Source organism: Ranitomeya imitator, chromosome 5 (genome assembly GCF_032444005.1).
Source record: "Ranitomeya imitator isolate aRanImi1 chromosome 5, aRanImi1.pri, whole genome shotgun sequence".
NCBI lineage: Eukaryota > Metazoa > Chordata > Amphibia > Anura > Dendrobatidae > Ranitomeya > Ranitomeya imitator.
Genome location: NC_091286.1, coordinates 659,180,991 through 659,195,876, shown reverse-complemented (window position 1 = coordinate 659,195,876; position 14,886 = coordinate 659,180,991). Strand labels below are relative to the sequence as shown.

General features: G+C 47.5%; 1 protein-coding gene across 1 annotated transcript in view; it reads right to left on the bottom strand.

Moving 5' to 3' along the window:
* Positions 1–14,886, bottom strand: part of LOC138638695 (adhesion G protein-coupled receptor F5-like) — a 141,103-nt gene that overhangs the window by 16,073 nt on the left and 110,144 nt on the right. Inside the window, exons 16-17 of the mRNA XM_069728195.1 lie at positions 4,216–4,281; positions 1,936–1,999 (exon numbers count right to left, since the gene is read on the bottom strand). Coding sequence (XP_069584296.1) covers positions 1,936–1,999; positions 4,216–4,281 — 130 coding nt within the window. The remainder of the gene's footprint in view (positions 1–1,935; positions 2,000–4,215; positions 4,282–14,886) is intronic.

The following is a 14,886-nucleotide window of genomic DNA, read 5'->3' as shown; positions in this document are numbered from 1 at the left end:
CGACATGCATGTAGCGACTTTTGTGAGATGAGTTTTGTGTGGCAACATGCATGTAGCAACATTTTGTGTGTCGAGTTGCATGTAACAGGTTAGTGTAGGAAGTTGTGTGCAGCAAGTTTTGCGCATGGCGAGTTTTGCGCGTGGTGAGTTTTATGTCTGGTGCCTTTTGAGTATGTGCAAGTTTTGTGTGAGGCAACTTTTGCATGTGTTGCAAATTTTGTGCATGTGGCAATTTTTCCGCGTGTGCAAGTTTTGCGTGTGGCGAGTTTTCCATGAGGTGAGTTTTGCACTTGTGGCGAGTTTTGCGGGAGCCTAGTTTTTGCATGTGGCGAGTTTTGCGCATGGCGAGTTTTGAGCGGCGACTTTTGTGTTTCGACTTTTATGTGGCGAGGTTGGTGTATGTGTGGTGAAATGTGTGCTGAGGGTAATATGTGTTCAAGCACGTGGTAGTGTGTGGCGCATTTTGTGTGTGTGTTCATATCCCCATGTGTGGTGAGTATCTCATGTCGGGGCCCCACCTTAGCAACTGATCGGTATATACTCTTTGGCGCCATTGCTCTCATTCTTTAAGTCCCCCTTGTTCACATCTGGCAGCTGTCAATTTGCCTCCAACACTTTTCCTTTCACTTTTCCCCATTATGTAGATAGGGGAAAAATTGTTTGGTGAATTGGAAAGCGCGGAGTTAAAATTTCACCTCACAACATAGCCTATGACGCTCTCAGGGTCCAGACGTGTGACTGTGCAAAATTTTGTTTCTGTAGCTGCGACGCCTCCAACACTTTTCCTTTCACTTTTTTCCCCATTATGTAGATAGGGGCAAAATTGTTTGGTGAATTGGAACGCGCGGGGTTAAAATTTCGCCTCACAATATAGCCTATGACGCTTTCGGGGTCCAGACGTGTGACTGTGCAAAATTTTGTGGCTGTAGCTGCGACGGTGCAGATGCCAATCCCGGACATACACACACACACACACACACACACACACACACACACACACACACACACACACACACACACACACACACACACACACACACACACACATTCAGCTTTATATAGTAGATAGATAAGTATTACAGGTCCTCATCCCTACTAATGTATAAATATTAAGTAACCTAGACATGTTTGTTGTCTATGAACTCGTAATGACCTGGAGAATCATATTGGCAGGTCAGTTTTAGCATTTAGTGAACCTAGCAAAAAAAGCCAAACAAAAAACAAGTGTGGGATTGCACTTTTTTGCAATTTCACCGCACTTGGAATTTTTTTTCCCGTTTTCTAGTACACGACATGCTAAAACCAATGATGTTGTTCAAAAGTGCAAATTGTCTGACAAAAAATAAGCCCTTACATGGCCAAATTGACCGTGGGAAGAAGGAGAGCGAAAAGCGAAAACCGAAAAACGCTCTGGGGGGTTAAGAGGTTAAATAAGCTAAATAAATGATCTGTTTTCATAGCCCTTAGAACAAAGTTACCAGGTCATTTTTACTGCACAGTGAACACGGAGAAACATAACCTAAGACAATGGAATTGCAGGCTTTTTTCATTCCATCGCACTTGACATTTTTTCCCCCATTTTTCCCCCAGTGCATTATATGGTAGAAGGAATGATGTCATTGAAAACGCGTTGTGCAAAAAAAACATATAATATCACATAACATATATCTCCCTGAATTTTTTTTTTTTAACAAGGCATAATTCTTGAAAGTGAAAAGGAAATCATGAAATCCAGAACACTAGAAATGGCCGCGTCTCCATCCTGCTGATATTTGAATTTATGTAGGGGTATTGTACAAACAGTAGATAACGCAGCAGGGGGTTAGGGAAATTTGTAAATCCGAGGACCTTTAGTTTACCTCTTCTGCCACAAACAGACTTGCCTCCCAATGGTGTCCTTGTGGATATGACATCTGATTCATTTTTGTCACTAACCTTTTTTGCTGAAGATGCGCCTCCTGTCTGGCTTTGAAAATGCAGTTGAATTCGAGGACGAGATCTATACAAAAAAAATAATAATTAGTGAATGTATTACTTATATCCAATCAGTTGTTATGGGGCATGATTCGCCTGCCCATATGTTCTATTAAGCCGTAGGGGCAGACGATCCTGGAAGGAGCGGCTTCGGCTCGGGAGGACTTATAGGGTTGTTGCCGAGGTTGTTAGTTTCCACCATCCAGTGGATAGGGGGTACCTTACTGAGCGCTGGGGGTACAACCACTGGCACCCCAAGCAATCCTGAGAATGGGGCTAGGCGTTCTCCAGCAGTCCCAAGGATAATAAATGGAGAGGAGGTCAAATATCCATATCTTCGCTATAAACAACCTGGGGCTTCCAGAGTTCCAGAGCCCCCATTTTCAGGAACACTGCGGGTCCCAACACCCAGTGATCAGGAAGTTATAGGAACAGTGCTAACCTATATTTACTACATAAATCGATGACTAAAGCTGTTCCATCCTGCATGTCCACATGGATATTTTCTCTCTGAACCCTGCTTATACAGGTACTATACAGATGATCAGGTTTTTAAATACATCAGATAGGGATTATATATAGATTAGATAGGACTGCTCTATTATGGGTATACCTTGACGATTGGTGGAGCAGCTTAAAGGGACACTGTCACCTGAATTTGGAGGGAACAATCTTCAGCCATAGAGGCGGGGTTTTCGGGTGTTTGATTCACCCTTTCCTTACTCGCTGGCTGCATGCTGGCTGCAATATTGGATTGAAGTTCATTCTCTGTCCTCCGTAGTACACGCCTGCGCTGTGCAAGATTGCCTTGTGCAGGCATGTACTACGGAGGACAGAGAATGAACTTCAATCCAATATTGCAGCCAGCATGCAGCCAGCGGGTAAGGAAAGGGTGAATCAAAAACCTCAAAACCCCGCCTCCATGGCTGAAGATTGTTCCCTCCAAATTCAGGTGACAGTGTCCCTTTAATATACATTTTTTTTGCAAAAAAACGTATTAACTAAATACCCTGTATTTTTTTCATTTTTTGACTAGCACTTGCTTATTTACTGTTACTTCTTTACAACAGAGTATTTTTGACCTCGCTGTGCGCTTTTTGTGTCTATAAATCGATGACTGCCCACAGTTTTGTATGGCGCTATCAGCTGGTCGAAAGGAATCTCCGCAGACATAACCATAAAGATCTGCTGATTTTGGGGTCATTTTCTTTTGAAAAAAAGCTTATTTACTTCAGGAAACGCCTTTAGAGAGATCTCGGCAGCGCTCCATATATGTCTGTATATACTGATATTTCCCATGATTTACCAATTGTGGATTATGCTTTCTTCGTTGTAGCATTCCTCCATTATAGCTCCTGGAAACTTATTTCTGAATAAATTGACAAATGGGTGTTACTAGTAGGGGATGTGTCTCTAAACACTGTCACCCTGACTTGACCAATCGGTGCTGATAGATTCACACTGTGTAGAGACACACCTCTTTGAGAAGAGGGAATGGTAACTCCCAGTTGTCAATTTATCTCGAAATATCTAAAAGAAGAAGAGGTGGCAGAGGTATGGCATATCACAAACTAAAAATATCATTTTTTTTTATTTAATGGGAATGAATTATTTTCATTTAGGCTTTAAGTTCACACTGGGCGTTTTTTTCAGTGTTGTTTTTTTAATGCGAATCTTCAGCTGCGTTTTACAGTACCAGCAAAGTCTATGAGATTTCAGAATTCTCATGCCCACTCCTTGTTTTTTTTTTATGTCATCAGCATTTTGTGCTTTGCATGTTTTTTTTTTTGGACAATAGAGCATGTCACTCATTTCAGTGTTTTTTCAGCGTTTTTCACCCATTGATTTGAATTTGTGATGAAAAAATGCTGGAAAAATACAGGTATCAGGTTTTGCTGTGTTTTTTTTGTGCCAAAACCTGATTCTATGGAATAGGACTTTTTTTTTTCAACACTAAACTTTATGAGCATGCACAAGAGACAAATCTAGCATGTCAAAACCGCCGCCAAAAAAACGCGTCATGACAAAAACGCACAAAAACGCAGCTCATATCCCCCCCCCCCCCCCCACAGCAATCTGACATCCATACTCTTTAATAGGACCCCATACATTGGTCTGGTCTTTACAAGCCAAATTCTTTACACCCTGCCATTTAAAGAGATTGCCGGGACTTAAGGATTGATTACTGATCTCATATTGATGGGGTAATGGAAACCCCCCTTTATTATACTATTGGCTCACCTGTACTTTAGAACGGAGCGTGCTCCAGTAGGATGTGGAAATGCTGCTTCTCACTGCTTTTCTTACCTAGAAATAATGAAGCATGAATATTATTGGGTTCACGCACACTAGAACCTTTCTGCAATCACAAATCTGTATACATGTCCCAAAGAGTGGGAGACATATGATCAAGATTCTGGAGAATGGTGGCTGAGAAACGAACGGTGCCGTCAAAATGCATTATCTCTCTGATGGGTGGACATGGAGCCTGTGCAGCTGCACTGGGGCCGAGAGAGGAGAATGATCCTCTACAACTGTAATTTTAGAGGTACCTGGGCCTCAACCAGTGCAATAGATAGACTATGGGCTCAGGAAGTTAAAGGGTTTTTCTACTATTCAATCCCTATGTCCCCCCCTTTAAAATAATAACACCTATGCTCACCATCAATGCGTTTAGGCATCTGTCCAGTGGCCCCGCTGGGGTTTATGTCTGAACCCCACCTTGTAAAACGGGAATCGGACGAATGCGCCTATGGCACCATAGACTAATGGTGCAGGCAGAGCGAATGTGCACTGTGAAGAGCATCATTTTTGGGAGTGTGTGCCTACTGGAAACAGACACCCAGACGGAGTCTACTACATCTGAGTGCTCACCTCCAGTAGATGTAAATTCCTGAAAATGATGCTCGTCAGAGAGCACTTTCACTCTGTCTACACCATTACAGTCTATGGTCCCATCGGTGCATACTTTAGAAGTTTTGCCGGGGGTTAAGACGTAAACCCAGATGGGGCCAAGGAATGGGTGTCTGGAAGCAATGTGAAAGCACCCTAACGTGTGCTATTGTGACACGATCGTCCAGTGTACGTGCTGTGCTTGAGTGACATGTGCTTTTTTGATTTGTGCACTCTGGTTGTGTGACAAGTGTTTAGATGATATGTGCTTTATGCTTGTGACATGTTTGTCTGATATGTGTTCTGTGCTTGTGTGATGCTTGCTGGGTGCTGTGCTTATAAGACGTGCTTGTCTGATGTGTGCTTTCTATGTTTGTGTGTGCTGTGCTTGTGTGCTCTATGCTTGTGTGCTCTGTGTGTGTGCTGTGCTTGTGCGTTGTTTGTGTGCTCTCTGCGTTTGTGTGTGCTGTGTTTGTGTGCTCTCAGTGTTTGTGTGCTCTCTGCGTTTGTGTGCGCTGTGTTTGTGTGCTCTCTGTGTTTGTATGTGCTGTGCTTCTGTACTCTCTGTGCTTGTGTGCTCTGTGTTTGTGTGAACTATGCTTGTGTGCTCGTGTGCTCTCTGTGTTTCTGTGCGCTGTGCTTGTGTGATCTCTGTGCTTGTGTGCTCTCTGTGTTTCTGTGCTCTCTGTGCTTGTGTGCTCTCTGTGCCTGTGTGCTCTCTGTGTTTCTGCGTGCTGTGCTTGTGTGCTTTGTGTGTTTCTGTGCGCTGTGCTTGTGTGCTGTGCTTGTGTGCGCTCTGTGTTTCTGGGCGCTGTGCTTGTGTGCTCTCTGTATCTGTGCACTGTGCTTGTGTGCTCTCTGTGCTTGTGTGCTCTCTGTGTTTCTGTGTGCTGTGCTTGTGTGCTCTCTATCTGTGCACTGTGCTTGTGTGCTCTCTGTGTTTCTGTGCGCTGTGCTTGTGTGCTCTCTGTATGTGTGTACTGTGCTTGTGTGCTCTCTGTGTTTCTGGGTGCTGTGCGTGGGTGCTCTGTGTTTCTGTGCACTGTGCTTGTGTTATCTCTGTGCTTGTGTGCTCTATGTGTTTGTGTGCTCTCTGTGCTTGTGTGCTCTCTGTGTTTTTGTGCTCTCTATGCCTGTGTGCTCTCTGTGTTTCTGCGCGCTGTGCTTATGTGCTTGTGTGCTCTCTGTGTTTCTGTGCTCTCTGTGCTTGTGTGCTCTCTGTGTTTTTGTGCTCTCTATGCCTGTGTGCTCTCTGTGTTTCTGCGCGCTGTGCTTGTGTGCTCTCTGTGTTTCTGTGCGCTGTGCTTGTGTGCTCTATGTGTTTCTGGGCACTGTACTTGTGTGCTCTCTGTATCTGTGCACTGTGCTTGTGTGCTCTCTGTTTTTCTGGGCGCTGTGCCTGTGTGCTCTCTGTGCATGTGTGCTCTCTGTGTTTCTGTGCACTGTGTTTCTGTGCACTGTGCTTGTGAGCGCTCTGTGTTTCTGTGCACTGTGCTTGTGTGCTCTCTGTTCTTGTTTGCTCTCTGTGTTTCTGTGCACAGTGCTTGTGTGCTCTCTGTGTTCCTGTGCGCTGTGCTTGTGTGCTCTCTGTATCTGTGCACTGTGCTTGTGTGCTCTCTGTTTCTGGGTGCTGTGCTTGTGTGCTCTGTGTTTCTGTGCAGTGTGCTTGTGTGATCTCTGTGCTTGTGTGCTCTGTGTTTCTGTGCACTGTGCTTGTGTGATCTCTGTGCTTGTGTGCTCTCTGTGTTTCTGGGCGCTGTGCTTGTGTGCTCTCTGTGTGCTCTCTGTGTTTCTGGGCGCTGTGCTTGGGTGCTCTCTGTATCTGTGCACTGTGCTTGTGTGCTCTCTGTGTTTCTGGGTGCTGTGCTTGTGTGCTCTCTGTGTTCCTGTGCGCTGTGCTTGCGTGCTCTCTGTATCTGTGCACTGTGCTTGTGTGCTCTCTGTGTTTCTGGGTGCTGTGCTTGTGTGCTCTCTGTGTTCCTGTGCGCTGTGCTTGCGTGCTCTCTGTATCTGTGCACTGTGCTTGTGTGATCTCTGTGCTTGTGTGTTCTCTGTGTTTCTGGGCGCTGTGCTTGTGTGATCTCTGTGCTTGTGTGCTCTCTGTGTTTCTGGGCGCTGTGCGTGTGTGCTCTCTGTTTCTGGGCGCTGTGCTTGTGTGTTCTCTGTGATTCTGGGCGCTGTGCTTGTGTGCTCTCTGTGTTTCTGGGCGCTGTGCTTGTGTGCTCTCTGTGTTTCTGGGCGCTGTGCTTGTGTGCTCTCTGTGTTTCTGGGCGCTGTGCTTGTGTGCTCTCTGTGTTTCTGGGCGCTGTGCTTGTGTGATCTCTGTGCTTGTGTGCTCTCTGTGTTTCTGGGCGCTGTGCTTGTGTGATCTCTGTGCTTGTGTGCTCTCTGTGTTTCTGGGCGCTGTGCTTGTGTGATCTCTGTGTTTCTGGGTGCTGTGCCTGTGTGCTCTCTGTGTTTCTGTGCACTGTGCTTGTGTGATCTCTGTGCTTGTGTGTTCTCTGTGTTTCTGGGCGCTGTGCTTGTGTGCTCTCTGTGTTTCTGTGCGCTGTGCGTGTGTGCTCTCTGTTTCTGGGCGCTGTGCTTGCGTGTTCTCTGTGATTCTGGGCGCTGTGCTTGTGTGCTCTCTGTGTTTCTGGGCGCTGTGCTTGTGTGCTCTCTGTGTTTCTGGGCGCTGTGCTTGTGTGCTCTCTGTGTTTCTGGGCGCTGTGCTTATGTGATCTCTGTGCTTGTGTGCTCTCTGTGTTTCTGGGCGCTGTGCTTGTGTGCTCTCTGTGTTTCTGTGCGCTGTGCTTGTGTGCTCTCTGTGTTTCTGGGCGCTGTGCTTGTGTGCTCTCTGTGTTTCTGGGCACTGTGCTTGTGTGCTCTCTGTGTTTCTGGGCGCTGTGCTTGTGTGATCTCTGTGCTTGTGTGCTCTCTGTGTTTCTGGGCGCTGTGCTTGTGTGCTCTCTGTGTTTCTGTGCGCTGTGCTTGTGTGCTCTCTGTGTTTCTGGGCGCTGTGCTTGTGTGCTCTCTGTGTTTCTGGGCGCTGTGCTTGTGTGCTCTCTGTGTTTCTGGGCGCTGTGCTTGTGTGATCTCTGTGCTTGTGTGCTCTCTGTGTTTCTGGGCGCTGTGCATGTGTGCTCTCTGTGTTTCTGGGTGCTGTGCCTGTGTGCTCTCTGTGTTTCTGTGCACTGTGCTTGTGTGATCTCTGTGCTTGTGTGTTCTCTGTGTTTCTGGGCGCTGTGCTTGTGTGCTCTCTGTGTTTCTGTGCGCTGTGCGTGTGTGCTCTCTGTTTCTGGGCGCTGTGCTTGCGTGTTCTCTGTGATTCTGGGCGCTGTGCTTGTGTGCTCTCTGTGTTTCTGGGCGCTGTGCTTGTGTGCTCTCTGTGTTTCTGGGCGCTGTGCTTGTGTGCTCTCTGTGTTTCTGGGCGCTGTGCTTGTGTGATCTCTGTGCTTGTGTGCTCTCTGTGTTTCTGGGCGCTGTGCTTGTGTGCTCTCTGTGTTTCTGTGCGCTGTGCTTGTGTGCTCTCTGTGTTTCTGGGCGCTGTGCTTGTGTGCTCTCTGTGTTTCTGGGCGCTGTGCTTGTGTGCTCTCTGTGTTTCTGGGCGCTGTGCTTGTGTGATCTCTGTGCTTGTGTGCTCTCTGTGTTTCTGGGCGCTGTGCTTGTGTGCTCTCTGTGTTTCTGGGCGCTGTGCTTGTGTGCTCTCTGTGTTTCTGGGTGCTGTGCTTGTGTGATCTCTGTGCTTGTGTGCTCTCTGTGTTTCTGGGCGCTGTGCTTGTGTGATCTCTGTGCTTGTGTGCTCTCTGTGTTTCTGGGCGCTGTGCTTGTGTGATCTCTGTGCTTGTGTGCTCTCTGTGTTTATGAGTGCTGTGCTTGTGTGCTCTCTGTGTTTCTGGGCGCTGTGCTTGTGTGATCTCTGTGCTTGTGTGCTCTCTGTGTTTCTGGGCGCTGTGCTTGTGTGATCTCTGTGCTTGTGTGCTCTCTGTGTTTATGAGTGCTGTGCTTATGTGCTCTCTGTGTCTCTGTGCGCTATGCTTGTGTGCTCTCTGTGCGCTATGCTTGTGTGCTCTCTGTGTTTCTGGGCGCTGTACTTGTGTGCTCTGTGTTTGTATGCACTGTGCTTGTGTGCTCTGTGTTTCTGTGCGCTGTGCTCTCTGTGCTTGTGTGCGCTCTGTGTTTCTGTGCGCTGTGCTTGTGTGCTCTCTGTATCTGTGCACTGTGCTGTGTACTCTCTGTGTTTCTGGGCGCTGTGCTTGTGTGCTCTCTGTGTTTGTGTGCACTGTGCTTGTGTGCTCTCTGTGTTTCTGTGCGCTGTGCTTGTGTGCTCTCTGTGCTTGTGTGCTCTCTGTGCTTGTGTGCTCTCTGTGTTTCTGGGCGCTGTGCTTGTGTGCGCTCTGTGTTTCTGGGTGCTGTGCTTGTGTGCGCTCTGTGTTTCTGGGTGCTGTGCTTGTGTGCTCTCTGTGCTTGTGTGCTCTCTGTGTTTCTGGGTGCTGTGCCTGTGTGCTCTCTGTGTTTCTGGGTGCTTTGCTTGTGTGCTCTGTGTTTCTGGGCGCTGTGCATGTGTGCTCTCTGTGTTTCTGGGCGCTGTGCTTGTGTGCTCTCTGTGCTTGTGTGCTCTCTGTGTTTCTGGGCCCTGTGCATGTGTGCTCTCTGTGTTTGTTCGCTATGCTTGTGTGCTCTTTGTGCGCTATGCTTGTGTGCTCTGTGTTTCTGGGCGCTGTGCATGTGTGCTCTCTGTGTTTCTGGGCGCTGTGCTTGTGTGATCTCTGTGCTTGTGTGCTCTCTGTGTTTCTGGGCCCTGTGCTTGTGTGCTCTCTGTATTTGTTCGCTATGCTTGTGTGGTCTGTGTTTGTGTGACCTGTGCTTGTCTTACATTTCTGTTTTTGTGTGATATGTGCTTGTGTGAAGTATGTTCTGTGCTTTTGTGATGGTCACTTGGTGTGATGTTTGCACTGTGCTTGTGTGACCTGTAGCTGTTTGATGTATCTTATGTGTTCTGTGTGCTTCTGTGATGAGTGCTTGTCTGTTGTCTATCACGTGCATTGTGCTAGAATGATGTATGGTGGTCTGATATGTTTTAGGCCTCCTTCACACGTCCTGATATTACCGGTACTGGAAAAAACATACCAGTGCTGTCCGTGTGTAAGAGCCACCCCTCATTGAATTTATTTACTCTGAACTCCTAGTGAATGAACACCCATCAGGTATCATAAGTGACTTAAGGTACCGTCACACATAACGATTTCTTTAACGATATCGTTGCTTTTTATGACGTAGCAACGATATCATTAACGAAATCGTTATGTGTGACAGCGACCAACGATCAGGCCCCTGCTGGGAGATCGTTGGTCGCTGGGAATGATCAGGACCTTTTTTTTGGTCGCTGATCACCCGCTGTCATCGCTGAATCGGCGTGTGTGACGCCGATCCAGCAATGTGTTCACTGGTAACCAGGGTAAATATCGGGTTACTAATCGCAGGGCCGCGCTTAGTAACCCGATATTTACCCTGGTTACCATTGTAAAAGTAAAAAAAAAAACAGTACATACTCACATTCCGGTGTCTGTCACCGGGGGGCCTTCAGCTTCCCGCACTGACTGTGAGCGCCGGCCGTAAAGCACAGCGGTGACGTCACCGCTGTGCTCTGCTTTACGGCCGGCCGGCGCTGACACAGTCAGTGTGGAAAGCTGACGGCGGGGGACGTGACAGACACCGGAATGTAAGTATGTACTGTTTTTTTTTTTTACATTTACAATGGTAACCAGGGTAAACATCGGGTTACTAAGCGCGGCCCTGCGCTTAGTAACCCGATGTTTACCCTGGTTACCCGGGACTTCGGCATCGTTGGTCGCTGGAGAGCTGTCTGTGTGACAGCTCTCCAGCGACCACACAACGACTTACCACAACGATCACAGCCAGGTCGTATCGCTGGTCGTGATCGTTGGTAAATCGTTTAGTGTAACGGTACCTTTATTGAGGTCAGAGAGAGTGACCAAATGCTGTTTGCCAGCAAGATACCTAGAATGACCCAGTTCCTTCTTTATTTTATGTACATTAATTGGGCTTATTATAAGTGAAATTATCCCAGTACGAGAGACTATGTGATACCACCGCCCCATGTTCCTCACATCCTTCTTTTCATGCAACTTTTAAGCGATGAGTCCTCAAAGGCTTTTGGATGATGTTATATTTGTTCCAAGTTACAACATTAATACAGAGACTCATGAACTCCTGACATTTCACTGTTTGCATTTTGTTCTCTTCTACGTTGTGTAGACGAAGTAAGCAGTTGCAGATGCATAAGGGAAATGCATGCTTTTAAAGTGGGTGAGTATGTAATACCCCAAAGTTGTATTGTATGGGCCTTTAAGATGTAGCAGAGCTGTCAGCTACCTTATTAAGTTTGCACTGTGGTAATATTTCCCTTTTCAGGTAATGTAGAAGGTGATGTAAATGGGTTAGTAACTGGCTTAGTGATAGAAAGCAGAGGGTGGTTATAAATGGTATAGTCTCTAACTGGGTCGCTGTGACCAGTGGGGTACCGCAGGGGTCGGTATTGGGACCTGTTCTCTTCAACATATTCATTAATGATCTGGTAGAAGGTTTACACAGTAAAATATCGATATTTGCAGATGATACAAAACTATGTAAATCAGTTAATACAAGAGAAGATAGTATTCTGCTACAGATGGATCTGGATAAGTTGGAAACTTGGGCTGAAAGGTGGCAGATGAGGCTTAACAATGATAAATGTAAGGTTATACACATGGGAAGAAGGAATCAATATCACCATTACACACTGAACGGGAAACCACTGGGTAAATCTGACAGGGAGAAGGACTTGGGGATCCTAGTTAATGATAAACTTACCTGGAGCAGCCAGTGCCAGGCAGCAGCTGCCAAGGCAAACAGGATCATGGGGTGCATTAAAAGAGGTCTGGATACACATGATGAGAGCATTATACTGCCTCTGTACAAATCCCTAGTTAGACCGCACATGGAGTACTGTGTCCAGTTTTGGGCACCGGTGCTCAGGAAGGATATAATGGAACTAGAGAGAGTACAAAGGAGGTCAACAAAATTAATAAAGGGGATGGGAGAACTACAATACCCAGATAGATTAGCGAAATTAGGATTATTTAGTCTAGAAAAAAGACGACTGAGGGGCGATCTAATAACCATGTATAAGTATATAAGGGGACAATACAAATATCTCGCTGAGGATCTGTTTATACCAAGGAAGGTGACAGGCACAAGGGGGCATTCTTTGCGTCTGGAGGATAGAAGAGGATTCTTTACTGTTAGGGCAGTGAGAATCTGGAATTGCTTGCCTGAGGAGGTGGTGATGGCGAACTCAGTCGAGGGGTTCAAGAGAGGCCTGGATGTCTTCCTGGAGCAGAACAATATTGTATCATACAATTAGGTTCTGTAGAAGGACGTAGATCTGGGGATTTATTATGATGGAATATAGCCTGAACTGGATGGACAAATGTCTTTTTTCAGCCTTACTAACTATGTTACTATGTTACTATGTTACTATGTTACTATGTACTTATGTTCTGTCATTAAAGGTAGCTAAGAGCTAATGAAGCAGCTCTGCTTTCCATACTGGAAATAAGTCACATGGTTAAACCACATGACCTGGCTATGGACCTAGAAGAGAAGGAGGAACAGAGGAAGCAGGTAGGAGAGCGGCCATAGCTCCTATATATGAGGGGGCAGGTAGGAGAGCGGCCATAGCTCCTATATATGAGGGAGCAGGTAGGAGAGCGGCCATAGCTCCTATATATGAGGGAGCAAGTAGGAGAGCGGCCATAGCTCCTATATATGAGGGAGCAAGTAGGAGAGCGGCCATAGCTCCTATATATGAGGGAGCAGGTAGGAGAGCGGCCATAGCTCCTATATATGAGGGAGCAAGTAGGAGAGCGGCCATAGCTCCTATATATGAGGTAACAGGTAGGAGAGCGGCCATAGCTCCTATATATGAGGGGGCAGATAGGAGAGCGGCCATAGCTCCTATATATGAGGGAGCAGGTAGGAGAGCGGCCATAGCTCCTATATATGAGGGAGCAAGTAGGAGAGCGGCCATAGCTCCTATATATGAGGTAACAGGTAGGAGAGCGGCCATAGCTCCTATATATGAGGGGGCAGATAGGAGAGCGGCCATAGCTCCTATATATGAGGGAGCAAGTAGGAGAGCGGCCATAGCTCCTATATATGAGGTAACAGGTAGGAGAGCGGCCATAGCTCCTATATATGAGGTAACAGGTAGGAGAGCGGCCATAGCTCCTATATATGAGGGAGCAGGTAGGAGAGCGGCCATAGCTCCTATATATGAGGGAGCAGGTAGGAGAGCGGCCATAGCTCCTATATATGAGGGAGCAGGTAGGAGAGCGGCCATAGCTCCTATATATGAGGTAACAGGTAGGAGAGCGGCCATAGCTTATATATATGAGGGGGCAGGTAGGAGAGCGGCCATAGCTCCTATATATGAGGGAGCAGGTAGGAGAGCGGCCATAGCTCCTATATATGAGGGAGCAGGTAGGAGAGCGGCCATAGCTCCTATATATGAGGGAGCAGGTAGGAGAGCGGCCATAGCTTCTATATATGAGGGAGCAGGTAGGAGAGCGGCCATAGCTCCTATATATGAGGGAGCAGGTAGGAGAGCGGCCATAGCTTCTATATATGAGGGAGCAGGTAGGAGAGCGGCCATAGCTTCTATATATGAGGGAGCAGGTAGGAGAGCGGCCATAGCTCCTATATATGAGGTAACAGGTAGGAGAGCGGCCATAGCTCCTATATATGAGGGAGCAGGTAGGAGAGCGGCTATAGCTCCTATATATGAGGTAACAGGTAGGAGAGCGGCCATAGCTCCTATATATGAGGGAGCAGGTAGGAGAGCGGCCATAGCTCCTATATATGAGGTAACAGGTAGGAGAGCGGCTATAGCTCCTATATATGAGGGGGCAGGTAGGAGAGCGGCCATAGCTCCTATATATGAGGGAGCAGGTAGGAGAGCGGCCATAGCTTCTATATATGAGGGAGCAGGTAGGAGAGCGGCCATAGCTTCTATATATGAGGGAGCAGGTAGGAGAGCGGCCATAGCTCCTATATATGAGGTAACAGGTAGGAGAGCGGCCATAGCTCCTATATATGAGGTAACAGGTAGGAGAGCGGCTATAGCTCCTATATATGAGGGAGCAGGTAGGAGAGCGGCCATAGCTCCTATATATGAGGGAGCAGGTAGGAGAGCGGCCATAGCTCCTATATATGAGGGAGCAGGTAGGAGAGCGGCCATAGCTCCTATATATGAGGGAGCAGGTAGGAGAGCGGCCATAGCTCCTATATATGAGGGGGCAGGTAGGAGAGCGGCCATAGCTCCTATATATGAGAGAGCAGGTAGGAGAGCGGCCATAGCTTCTATATATGAGGGAGCAGGTAGGAGAGCGGCCATAGCTCCTATATATGAGGGAGCAGGTAGGAGAGCGGCTATAGCTCCTATATATGAGGGAGCAGGTAGGAGAGCGGCCATAGCTCCTATATATGAGGGGGCAGGTAGGAGAGCGGCCATAGCTTCTATATATGAGGGGGCAGGTAGGAGAGCGGCCATAGCTCCTATATATGAGGGGGCAGGTAGGAGAGCAGCCATAGCTCCTATATATGAGGGAGCAGGTAGGAGAGCGGCCATAGCTCCTATATACGAGGGGGCAGGTAGGAGAGCGGCCATAGCTCCTATATATGAGGGGGCAGGTAGGAGAGCGGCCATAGCTCCTATATATGAGAGAGCAGGTAGGAGAGCGGCCATAGCTTCTATATATGAGGGAGCAGGTAGGAGAGCGGCCATAGCTCCTATATATGAGGTAACAGGTAGGAGAGCGTCCATAGCTCCTATATATGAGAGAGCAGGTAGGAGAGCGGCCATAGCTTCTATATATGAGGGAGCAGGTAGGAGAGCGGCCATAGCTCCTATATACGAGGGAGCAGGTAGGAGAGCGGCCATAGCTTCTATATATGAGGGAGCAGGTAGGAGAGCAGCCA